This window comes from Hibiscus syriacus, unplaced genomic scaffold, assembly GCF_006381635.1.
Source record: "Hibiscus syriacus cultivar Baekdansim isolate YM2019G1 unplaced genomic scaffold, ASM638163v2 tig00010050_pilon, whole genome shotgun sequence".
NCBI lineage: Eukaryota > Viridiplantae > Streptophyta > Magnoliopsida > Malvales > Malvaceae > Hibiscus > Hibiscus syriacus.
In genome coordinates, this window is record NW_024062206.1 from 384,770 (window position 1) to 396,943 (window position 12,174).

At 35.1% G+C, this 12,174-nt stretch overlaps 1 protein-coding gene and 1 pseudogene across 1 annotated transcript; both read right to left on the reverse strand.

The window, feature by feature from the left end:
- Nucleotides 1-3,089: 3,089 nt before the first annotated feature.
- On the reverse strand, nucleotides 3,090-6,266 carry LOC120203585 (annotated as a pseudogene).
- A 2,256-nt stretch (nucleotides 6,267-8,522) lies between these two features.
- Nucleotides 8,523-11,084, reverse strand: LOC120203598 (probable protein phosphatase 2C 42). The gene is made up of 4 exons (XM_039203843.1): nucleotides 10,645-11,084; nucleotides 9,862-10,232; nucleotides 9,250-9,486; nucleotides 8,523-8,887 (listed from the first exon to the last, which is right to left on the reverse strand). Exons 1-4 carry the CDS (start codon nucleotides 10,973-10,975, stop codon nucleotides 8,672-8,674), a joined length of 1,155 nt encoding a protein of 384 aa, XP_039059774.1. The 5' UTR covers nucleotides 10,976-11,084; the 3' UTR covers nucleotides 8,523-8,671.
- Nucleotides 11,085-12,174: the final 1,090 nt, after the last annotated feature.

Sequence of the window (12,174 nt, forward strand, 5' to 3'; positions counted from 1 at the left end):
TGTTTGATTGATTAATGCAGATGTGAACAATGACATGACAAAACCATCTAATAGTGTGAATTCGGATTGTATAAACTTGTTAAAAGAGTAAACATAGGCTAAAATATTTCCACCATAACAATTTATCATAAAATAGTTTTATTTCTTTTAGGCTTTCGTAAATATTATTCGTGTTCGACATAAATAATTGATAAGTTTAGGATAGATTTATACATGTAAATGCATTCATTTAGATTGATGATTGAAGAATATAAATGAGAACATTTTCAAGTAATTATAATTTTAATTTCTATAAATGTAACGAGGACATGTTCTAGTAATTATAATTTGCCTAAAAGATTCCTTCCACCCTCGTGAAATCAATGAAACAGAGAGGGGCGCCGGTCACTTTCTGCGGGTTCTTCTGGGGGGGTTCGATTGTAGGACGATTGTTAGGTGATTATTAGGCGATGGGAACCGAGTGATGAAAAAAGACATTAGATTTGTAATATAATATTCTTCGACGAGTTTTTGACGAATTAAGGTCTCCGACAATGACAACTGCGATGACAATCTTAACTTAAATAATTTACAAATCTTAATGCTAAATAAAAATTACTTAATATTATTTTTTTAATAAAAAATCATAAATTTAAATATAATTCTATTAAAATTAAAACTAAGTTTTAATTAATGATTAATTTAAACAAATTTTTATACTTTTAACATTTACATAATAAATATAAATTTGTTTGTGATATATTTTGATATTCCACTTAATGATAGGTGGTGGTATACGACGTGCTATTGTAGAATTTTTCATACCTAAAAATACTATCTCATTGGGACGAAATCTGATTTGAGGGCACCATATTATAAGTGAAACAAGTTCTGACATGTAATTATATGAACCACCTCCCAAAGCCATTTCTGGAATATGTCCCGTTTACTACCATTCAATATATTTTCTTTTCTTTTCTATTAATGTTAAGGGTTTATAATACTTGTTTTGCCTCTATACTACACTGGATTTTCCATTAACTTTTGTATTATTTTTTGGTAAAAGGGTAATTTCCGTCATGGAGTAGACTTAATTTATCAATTTCGCCCCTATCATATTTTCACATCAATTTAACAATCAAAGTTATTCAATTGCATCATTTTTAATCCTATCCCTAACTTAAAACCTAAATATAATCTATAAACCCTAAACCCTATTACCTCTAACACTAACTCAAGCTTTTAAGTTAGGAAGGGCATATATGATTCAATTGAAACTTGAGGATTAAATGATGTGGAAATACGATAAGCGGAAATAAATAAATTTGATCTACTATAAGGGCAAATGTAACCCTTAAACCTTATTTTTTCAGTCAATTTACTCCTTTTTATTTTATTTCAGTATCACTTTAATATTAATATCTTGTATTAAAATAATATGATTTAATAATATTTATTGAGTGACTTCAATAATAAAAGAGTATATTTTTCTTTATAGAGGACTCCAGTTCAATCATTATCTTTCAGATATGTCGCTTTCAATAAGCTAAAAAAGTCATGAAAGCTAGATATTACTTCATGCGACTAGGCTAGCCGTGATACAAAGACGACAACGAATTTGCGTTGAAAAAAACGAACGAAAGACTATACGAGTGCAAATTTCCCCTGCGTCTAGGACGTTGGTTTTGAACACAGACGGAGCTAAAAAGTTAACTCAAACACGCCTAATTAGCAGGTGGTCTGATCCGCGACACAACGTAGTTGGATGCATGGTTTCTGATGAAGATTGATAATACGAATAATTTATTAGCTGGATCATGGAGTTGGACAAAGACTAATCCTAGGCAAAGAGTTCAACATTCAACAGTTGATAGTTGAAATCAATGCTAACTGAGTTTCGATCCCTTACGAAAATCATACAGATACGAGAGGATTATCCACTAACGTTTTGATAAAAGATTGTGAGATATTTTTTTTTGCTTGTAAGAAAAAAAGTATAATAAAATAAAGAAAAATGTCTCGTTAAAATCTCCTTAATCTAAACGAAGAAAGAGTACGTTTAACCCGAAGTAAATACATAGCCAAAAACAACACCGAAAAGATTGTGGATATGATAAGGAAGATTGGGCTAATTCTAAAATGTCCTTCAAACCTAAATTTGTACACTCACGTTTTAAATTAATCTCTAATTTTTTGAATATTTCAATTTTATTCTTAAATTAATCCAAATATATAATTCAATTTAAAGTGCTGCTAAATTTGTACACTCACGTTTTGAAGATTGTGAGATATTGATTATTCAATTTTTTGAATAATCTTCTGTTTTTTCCTTTTCTTATCCTTGCCAACTTTCGAGTTGTAACTAGCCCATAGAGGTCTATGCTTCAGAACCGAATCAGTTGAATTCTCGGATTCATCCATCAGTGCTGCTAAACACAAAATTTGTGTTATGGCAACAGAGAGAAGCGAAAGACACAGAGAAGCATGGTTGGAATAAGTGTTTAACCTCAGATCCATCCAAACAAAACAATTAGACATGCCACAAATTTTCCAAGATTATTCATTCTGTCGACTAATAAATGGAACAATGGTTTAATCTTAATTTGATGCTAAAACAATTAGACATAGAGAAACCATTGTCTCATAAAGCAGGATCGCAGATTTCAGAAGTCGAATTCTTCGGATGGTTTTGGAACATTCCAATGAGAAGGAATTTAGCTGATTAGGAAATGGAACAATGGTTTATCTTAATTTGATGCTGTATAATTTTACTTCATCTCCTGGTCTTGAGATAGCTTTGTTTGGACAGGTGAAGGTGAAGGGTGCTTCTCGGTTAAGTCTCGTCTAAGGCTTCTGTTCAGCAAGTTCGAGTCGATTATCGGTGGTTAAGAATGTGTGGATTGGTGTGGCTCCCCCTCGGGTGGAATCGTTTGTCTGGCAGGTGGCTGTTAAAGTGGAGTTAATTAAACGTGGGGTTTCAGGGATAGAAGATTCTGCTTGTTCGTTTTGTGGGTTGGTTCCGGAATCAGTTATCATTTGTTTGTATCTTGTAAGGTTTCGTGGGGTCTATGGGTGAGCTTTATGAATGTAACGTAATGAAAATAATACTCTTAAAAGGAAATGGGCAGAAAAAAGAAAAAAAGTGGAAAACCCACTTCCTTAAGAATGGCACCATCAAGATATGTCTTGTGCGAACATGAAGCGTCATCCTTCTGTGTTCTTGCAAGGAATGGCCCCGCATAGCTTTGACACAGCAATAGCCAACTTCTCATGATGGTGCAGTGCATGTGATCCCCCAATAATCACTACTTCTTGGTCATCATGAACCAATTTTTTCACCTGAAGAAAACCCACATGTGAAACTCATTAACTTTGCTTCTAGAGCATCAAGCGAAAAGTTATAATGCCCTCAGCAGAGCCCAAAATACAACCCAAGCAATTTCATTGCACACAATGCAAATAAAAGACTCGATCCAACTAACAAATAACACAAAGTTAATTCAGGACAATTGCTCTTTGCTTTTAATCAGAAGGTTTAAAAGTAGCTTCCCTTAGTAAAGCATGAGAACATTACTTAGTCAGAGTATCAGCTATACCACAGTATGACCCACTAAAATTTATTTAGATGTTATTCCAGGTATCGAGACAAGAAAAAAGGACAATACGCAGATATAAAGATGCCATTCAAGTTGAGTTTCTTACCTCTGCTTCAATTGCCCCAATATCTATGCTGTAATTATGACCTTTTACCATAATATTATACCGGTTGGTTTTGGAGGACAATAATAGATAAGCAGCCTTGTGGTCAGATCAACAGTTTCAAACCTGAGGTCACACAGGACAAACAAATAAGCAAGCAACTGAATAGGCACAAAACCCAGTAAATAAGATTGCTAGTAAGGTATAGAAGCTGGGCATTGTTCATATATCTAATCAAGTATACTTCCAACTTTAAAATTTGAGAAACATAAAATGCATGTATTAATCAATGAAAGAAAATAGTGTAAAATTACCGAACATCTGGAGCTATAACATGCTCAACTGTGGTTGCCACCAAAGCAGCAAGATGTCCCATGAAATTATCATGGGTAGTATGAGTATTGATAGAAGCCAAACCACCTGGAAATAAGATACCACGTATTCGTGGCAACGTCCTAGGACTTACACTTCCTTCTTCAGTTTCAATCTTCCCATACGTGCAAGGGGCCAGCAGAGAGGTTGATCACAACAAATCAGAACAGTCAAGGAAGAAATGGGTACCAGAGAAAGAGAGACAAAAAAAGGAACACAAAAAAAATGAAAGAGGCTATACAACAGCTGATTGAGAAGTGGAATTTTATGTTATCTAATATCTTGTAAATATTCTCTTCTAGCAGTCCTTCCTCAGAATTCCATATATCACATACTCAAAAAAATAAAACTTCTTTACAAAGTAATGCAACATAAAAACAGACCTTTGAGAGCCCAGCCAAACTTGAGTCGCTCCTCCTCCATTACCGATATCAATATATATAGTCTCCCTCTTTGTTTCATTTCTTCATTAGTCAGTGGGGTAAGTTTGCTATACATCAAACTATCAGATCAACCCTCCTTATTCCTAGGATCCATTCTGACCTAAAAAGAGACAGAATCATTCAACATTGCATCCAAAAAGAAAAAATCCAAATCAATGCATCCATGAAAGGAGGAAAAAGAAAAGTAAAATATAAGAAATATCAGAAACATGGGCTTCTGGCATTTGTATAAACTTTTCTGGACAGGTGAGAAGGACAATAGACAAAGCAAATTTTTGTACTGACAAGCACAGTATTGAAGTTCAAAATTTGAGCTAGCTTATACCTTGTCAAAGTTAACAATAATATAGCAGCCGGAACAGGTCTATCCGTCTCTTTCGCAGAATATTCCCCACCATCCATGTCAAATATATATGATAGCTTTTGGAATACTGGCTCCACAGCTGTGCTTCCACCTCAAATAGGGGCACCTCTCTCCCAAATCAGACTAAAATGTAGAAAAAATAGAAATTCATTTAAAAGATTTGATATAGTTAACTTTCCTTTCAACAATCAAGAGTAATATTAAATATGAAGCAATATAGTAAACCACTCTTGCAGAACCAGCAGTAATCATGGCTTCCTTCAGTGCCTTCTCAAGTGCAATCAATTGGGCAGTCTTGCCTATAACAAATAATTGAAGAACAACACTAGCTACTCAGTTTGGATCTCCAGATGAAGGCTAAGCTTAAACCGTAGTAATTATTAAGCTGCAACAAGAATGAAAAATCTTAAGGAAATGTTTATAAACAATATGAGGTTCGATATCGAGTGGCTCCCCAGTCTCAAGACACGAAGGTCTATGGGAGGGAAAGCTGACTCCTCCAATTTAGGTGCATCAGACTGTGTACCGATAGCTACCATCTCCATTGAGGCCAATTAGTACCACATTCACTTCAAGCGGAACCTGGAATGTAACCTTCAAAGAGAACCATTCTAATCATACCAGAGATGAGTAACATAATCTAAGTATCTAACAAGTACTACCTCCAAATTTTTAGAACGCAATTTGAATTTTTAATTACATTTTAGAGAGATCAACTGTGTAGCTCAAATTCAGTCATTTTGAGTCTTATATTTTTTGTCAATTAGACTATATATATAATAAAAAAAAAGGAGAAATAACTTGATGAAATTGGAGAGGAAAAAGTTGATATTTGTTTCTTATTAGAGATTTAACAGGATTTTTAGAATGAGAAGATATTCTAATCATCACAGATGAGTAAAACTAAGCTATCAGTCATTACCTCCTCAAATTTCTAGAGATGTCTGGAACGCAATTCGAATTTTGAATAACATTTTCTCGGAGATCAACTATGTAGCTAAAATACAGACTTTTGGATTCCTATAAATTTCGTAAATTCAACGCTCTAACATACTCAATGATGACAAAACTCGATGAAAATTGAGGAGAAAAAAGGTTTATAAATCAATTACTTAAGAGATTTAACAACGGATTTGAGAGCGAGAAGCGGTTATCTCGGCACGCGTGTGGAGCTTGCGGCGAACATCGGATCGGACGCTATCGCGGACTTCGAGGAAGGCGCTATGGTGCCAGTGCGGGTGACCAGGGTCTCTTTGAAAGCTTGTTGAGCTGGCTCGGAGTGAGAGGCGAGTCTACTCAGTGCAACGAGAAATAACATAAACAACAACCTTGATCTCGATTCCATTTCGGCGATAAAAGAGAGAAGAAATGCGTCTACTTTAATTCTCTATGAGCTTTTAGCCTGCGATTTACATTACCGCCGATGAGTTGCGCATACCACACTGAATGGGCGATTTATTGATTTGCATTTTTCCAAAATGATCCCTGCTTTTGCGGATAAATTACGACGTGATGAATTTGTAATGGGCCTTTTAATGGATATGCAACTTGGAGCACCCCCACTGCATCCGCTCCTCACTTGACGAGAGAGGTAATGAAGAATAATATTTTATAGAATTTTTAGCTAAAGTTTTAATCACAATTCTAGTTAACTTATAATTGTTTTTTATTATGATTTTTGTTGAATAGTTTAAGTGGATATAAGATAATATTTATTTAGAATTGTTTTTAATCATTAACAATGCGTAAACACTCTGCAAATACAACTTCTCAAATTCAAGATTTATATGAAAAATAATATAAATTGATACAAATTTCATTTTTATGAATGAAAATATAAACTAACCCAACTAATGTTTTGGCTTACAATACGGTAATCCAAATACACATCTCTTTCCAACAAAGGAATCAAAACAACAGGGGGGTTGTCGAGCACGATAGTGGCATTCCTTCAAGGATTTGCAAGTTTAAAGAGCATATCAGCTGGCTTGATAGCTTCACGCAACACCCATTTAAGGTTCACCGACTAACCCTTCCTTTTCATATTATTGATGGCATGAAGAAAGGGTATGGAACTCAAATAAGCCATTGGTTCTTAAATGAACTTCAAAGTCTCTTTACAAGTAGATAGGGATTGACGCAGAAATTTATGTCAGGGGTTACGAACTTAATTATATTGAAAATTTTAGGAGTGTAGAGTTATAAAATTTTAGGAGGTGCTAAATCAGATAATTAATATAAAATACAAAAAAATCTAAAATATAAGATAATTTGAAAATTCTAGAGATTGCGACCACCCCAGTGCCCTTCGGTCCATCCCTACAAGTAGATTGAACCTACAAAACTAGTGATACCATTTTCTCAAGCGGTGCAAATTTCATTTTTAAATTATTGTTCTCTCTAATTGTAAGTGTCCAATAATATTAAATCATTGAACCACTCTCAATTAGATTCAAACTATTTTCATTTGGTCTAGATCAACTTCGTAAGTTCGACTCGAATTATATGTTTTGATATCGTAAGATTTAATACTGTCGATCATAAAAAACGTTAGGCTTAACCGATATTGTTTAGTTAATATAGATGTGTTCCTCTATTAATGTTACACTTTATGTTTTATATGCTAAATCTTGCATGATATACTTACCATTGGATGGCCTTGAGTGCGTGAAAACTTATGCGTATACCGTTATGTGTATGCTTTCCGTATGCAAGCATGTTCTGTTTTCATGTTATATGTTAAGCAAGCGTGCCCTCTTTTTTCGATTATATGTTATGCAAACATACATAATTCCTGAATAATGACATGATTGTGTAGGACTCAAAGTATTATCTAGGTTCTTGGGCTTGAGTTAACATGGAAGAAAATTAATATATTGGGACTCTTTACGGAGGTCTCAGATTTCTCTTTAGATGATATGTTCCTTATCTTGCTTACTATTTTTAGTTTCTCTAAGGAGATTAATTCGGGTTTCTTTTTAGAGGGTAAGGACCCCATCTTGTTTACTATTTTGAGTTCATCTATGGAGGTTAACTCGAACTCCTCTTCGGAGGGTTAGTCTCCATCATGTTTACTGTTTTGAGTTCCTCTACGATGGTTAATTCGGGCTTCTCTTCAGGAGATTAATTTTCATCATGTTTTTTTTTTCTTTTAGGAATCTTTCTTTGGAGGTCCTAAATTTCTCTTTAGAAAGTAAGATTTTCGCCTCGTATGGTTGTAAGGAGACTTGAGGTTTTAGAAACATCTTGTTATGATGTTCAGGTGATGGGCGATTATACCTACTAATTTACTTATCTGCTCTGTTGTTATCCTTACCTGTTGATCCTAATATTTATGTTTGGTATCGATACATGTTTGTACTTTAAAAACACAGGTCGTAACTCTTAGACCGGGTTCTGGGGTTACAAGGAATGCTAAAATATCAGACTTTTCCCGTCTCCTTATAAGTTGCAAATGACTTTTATTTATAGATTTTTATAATGGAAGTTACAAAGTTCTACATAAAAGGAGAATACCGAGAAGGATTTTGATTTCGAAAGACATTAGTGTGTTTATTAATAATGAGTTGTTGAGAATAGTGATCAGTAAACAAGAGTTCATTATGCCCTAGTGCACTTCTAACGGCTATTAATACCGAGGCATTCCATACTCTTTTTTTATAAAAAAAAAAACATTTTACAAATTTGAATCCTCCTAAAACAACTCTCTATATTACTATTCCGAGCAGTGCACCGTGAAATGTCTTCAGGTTGGTATCGCAGTCTTTTTACCGGTTTAAGTGGGAAGCACGAATCTATCTGGTTCATGAATAATTCATCTGTGTTCTAGCGCACTTCTAATGGAGGCCGGAGGATCTTGGACAGCACCTCTTGATATAAGATCGTAATTAAAGAATAACACAATAACGGTTATATCGTCGTGAAAATGGCGTCGGACCTTCTTGTCAATCTTTCGCAGATCAGAATATCTCATTTCTCGTTTTCTGGCTGCTTCTTGTAGTGCAGCTTTGACCAGCCTTTTGGCACTCCCCTGCAATTGTAGAGGCTCATGAGAAAACACCTTGAAAACACCATTAATTACATATCATATACTAATAAAACTCTACATACAAAATAAAGTTTGTGAATTGTAAATGCAATGGATTTGGAAAAGATGGAACTCGTAATTCAAAATAAACAAAATTCGAGGACCAAGAAAAAGCAGTTTAGTATCGATAACAAACGAATCAGAAACGGGGTTGCCAAGGAATGCAATGACATCAAGAAGACGAGTCATAAAGTTTAACAATTCTAATGTCATCTAGCCCCTACAGGAAATGGTGCGAAAACGAAAAAGCTTTAATGCAGCAAGCCATGCCTTCAATGAACATAGAAATAAACACAAAATCTTACTGCACGAGGATGATTGTGGACAATCTCCACAGCTTTTTCATTACTCAAGTGTTCCCAAAGACCATCGGATGCAAATATAAGGAAAGAATCATTTGGTTGGAGATCATGAGAAATGATAGTCGGACTAGCACTCAATATAGGCATGTGCATTGGTTCGGGAAGTCTGAATTTTCCGTTAATCGGTTCCCTGTTATACCGTGCATGTTTCATATAAACATCACCTATAGATCTAGAAACCTGCATCAAATACAATCATTGAATTGATGGCATGACATGATGGTTTCGATAAAACAGGGAATAATGGCAATAGATCTAATCAGTTCTGAAAAGCTTACATGAAAAGGAAAGTAATCAGGATAAGAATTCACTGATTTTAGATGATTCGTAGACCTATTTCTTATTCTAAGAACCTTGCAAACTAAACAGTGCGTAAGCGGCTGAGGCTATGGTATCAGCAAAACAATCGTAGTTTTCCTAACTACAATGGACATAAAACTCTTCATTCCACGAGACATAGACCGGCGTCTCTGTGTTGGTTTGAAGATAAGCCTATAAGCTAAAATCATATGCTGAAATTTGAATGTTCTAAAGGATGTGGGTGTTTATGTTAACCTGAATGATGCCCTTTACTCTCCAAACTCCATGCTTGAGAACAGCGATTTGTGGATCATGTGGGTGTAATTCCTTAAGTTCCTGCCTTATAGCCGCGATATTTGCATTGTGTTCGGTAGACAACTGCATAGCAGCCATTCCTCCGGTGTTCCCAACCTTCTTGCCCAGCACAACACGTGAGTCACCGAGATTTGCAATGAAAAGTGTTTGCTGATGTATTACTCCAACCAGACAGCATGTCCCGACTGTTGCCATGTTTGGCCGAGTACTCCATGTCTCCGAAACAAGGGCAGTGAACCCTTCTTCAGTTTGACGAAAAGCTCTATGAATGGTCTCGGCAGTCACAACTCCCTGTGACTCGGCTGCTATTGCTGCATAAACACAAAGCCTAAGAATGACAACATAAGAACAGCTGAACTAAGCCAATAGATAGAATTATTCGGTATTAATCGCAACTTGCAAAATGTAAATACATCGATCTCAGTAAGCACTTCAAAAGAACGAGTTCCCTATTTTCAAGATCACATATTTAATTCTAAAATTATCCAAAGAAGACACATCCGGGTTCTTTCAAGACCGAATTCATTCTTATTTCCCCCCGGATACTAGCATTTGCTGGCTGCTTTCAGCCGTAAATTGATCCAAACATACTATACAGTTCGGCAGTTCCCATTTAATAATCAAAATATGAACAAATCTAAAAGAAAAAACCCGAATAACAACAAATCGATTTTTATCTTTCCGGTCAACAGATTTGATTGAAAAACACCCAAAGCAACGAACCTCGAAAGTGCTTGAACAGGTGATCGCAAACGTAACGAGCCGTCTCGGGTCCACCGTGCCCATCGTAGATCCCGACGAAAGTACCGTACTGGCCGGACTCGATCTGGCTCTGGTCCTCGAGAACCTGGTTCGCTTGGATCACGGCCATGGAAAAATCCCCGGACCCATATCTCCCTATTTCTCGGTACCAAAGCAACCCATCTTTACCTTCCTTAGACCCACCACTACTTCCGCCGCCGCCACCAAGAACGCCGTTGGTCTCTCGATTTCCCTTCTCATGCCCGAACGGCTTCCAGCAGAGCGAGAGAAGATTCATCAATCCACGAAGCATCAGACATCTTTCATCGTAAAAGAAAAAAAAGGAGGAAAAATAAAACCAAAATACCACACCACCGCAACACTCCAAATTCAACAATACCACGATGCGATCTGAGCTTTTTTTTTCTTCAAAAGAAACCCCAAAAGCCTCCCACAAAGTAGTAAATCAAAAGAACGATATATGATGATCGAAGAAAAGGGTATGCGTAGGATAATATGATAAAGGCGGGGCGCAGTGAAAAGTGGGCGGTGGTGGAGGAACAAAGGAGGGTCGGTTGTTTTGGGGTGGTTTTTCCCCCACTTTTTCTCTTTGAACAAAATGGGTGTTGTTTTCAATGTCTTTTTGTTTGTAGTGTAGTAACGGATACAACATAAAAGAAAGCAAGAAAATCACTTCAGTTAAAAAGAAAAATTTCTCGAGTGTTACTTTGCCTCGACGCCGCACTTTTATCCGGAGACGGCTCGTTTTTCTTATTTGTTCCCTTTGATTTTGTGTTTAGTATTTTGTTTCTTCTTCATCTTCTTTCCCCCTTTTTTTTTCATTCTGTGAAAGTAATTTTTAAAGCTCGATGTTTTTGTGATCATTTAATCGATTTATAACAGAATATTATGTCAACATGTTTTAATTCTAAAAGGTTCAGGTTTCCTGCACTGAATTAGGCTAATTTTTTTACCTGGTTCATGGAGAAAGAAAATCATGTAATTGGTAGATTTTATTTGTCAACGTGATGATCATTATATTTAAATTTTTCAACATCATTTTATATTTGTATTGAAGTTTATTTGTGTAATAAGAATCGTATCACATATTAATTTTAATAATTTAATATCTTATTCTATAATTATTTGTAATTAAAAGAAATTTATCCTCCGTTAATAAATTATACGAAGTGCTAACTTTTTTTTAATCTAATCCGTCCTTACAATTAAAATCTAAACGTCTTGAGATTAAATTTTTACTGTTGGGATTTTGATTTTGTTTATAAATAAATGTGTTTTGTAATGGAAGTAATTGGTATTTAGAATTTTTAATTTTAACGAAAAAAAATTAGGATAAACAATCATATATCAAACTTGATACATCAGAAATATATGAAATGTTGAGACTAGTATTTGAGATCTAGAATTTTACGATTTTTTTTTTTAAAAAATCGAAAGCAAGAAATATATAAGATTAACATAGATCACATGTTATGTATTCATTAGATAATT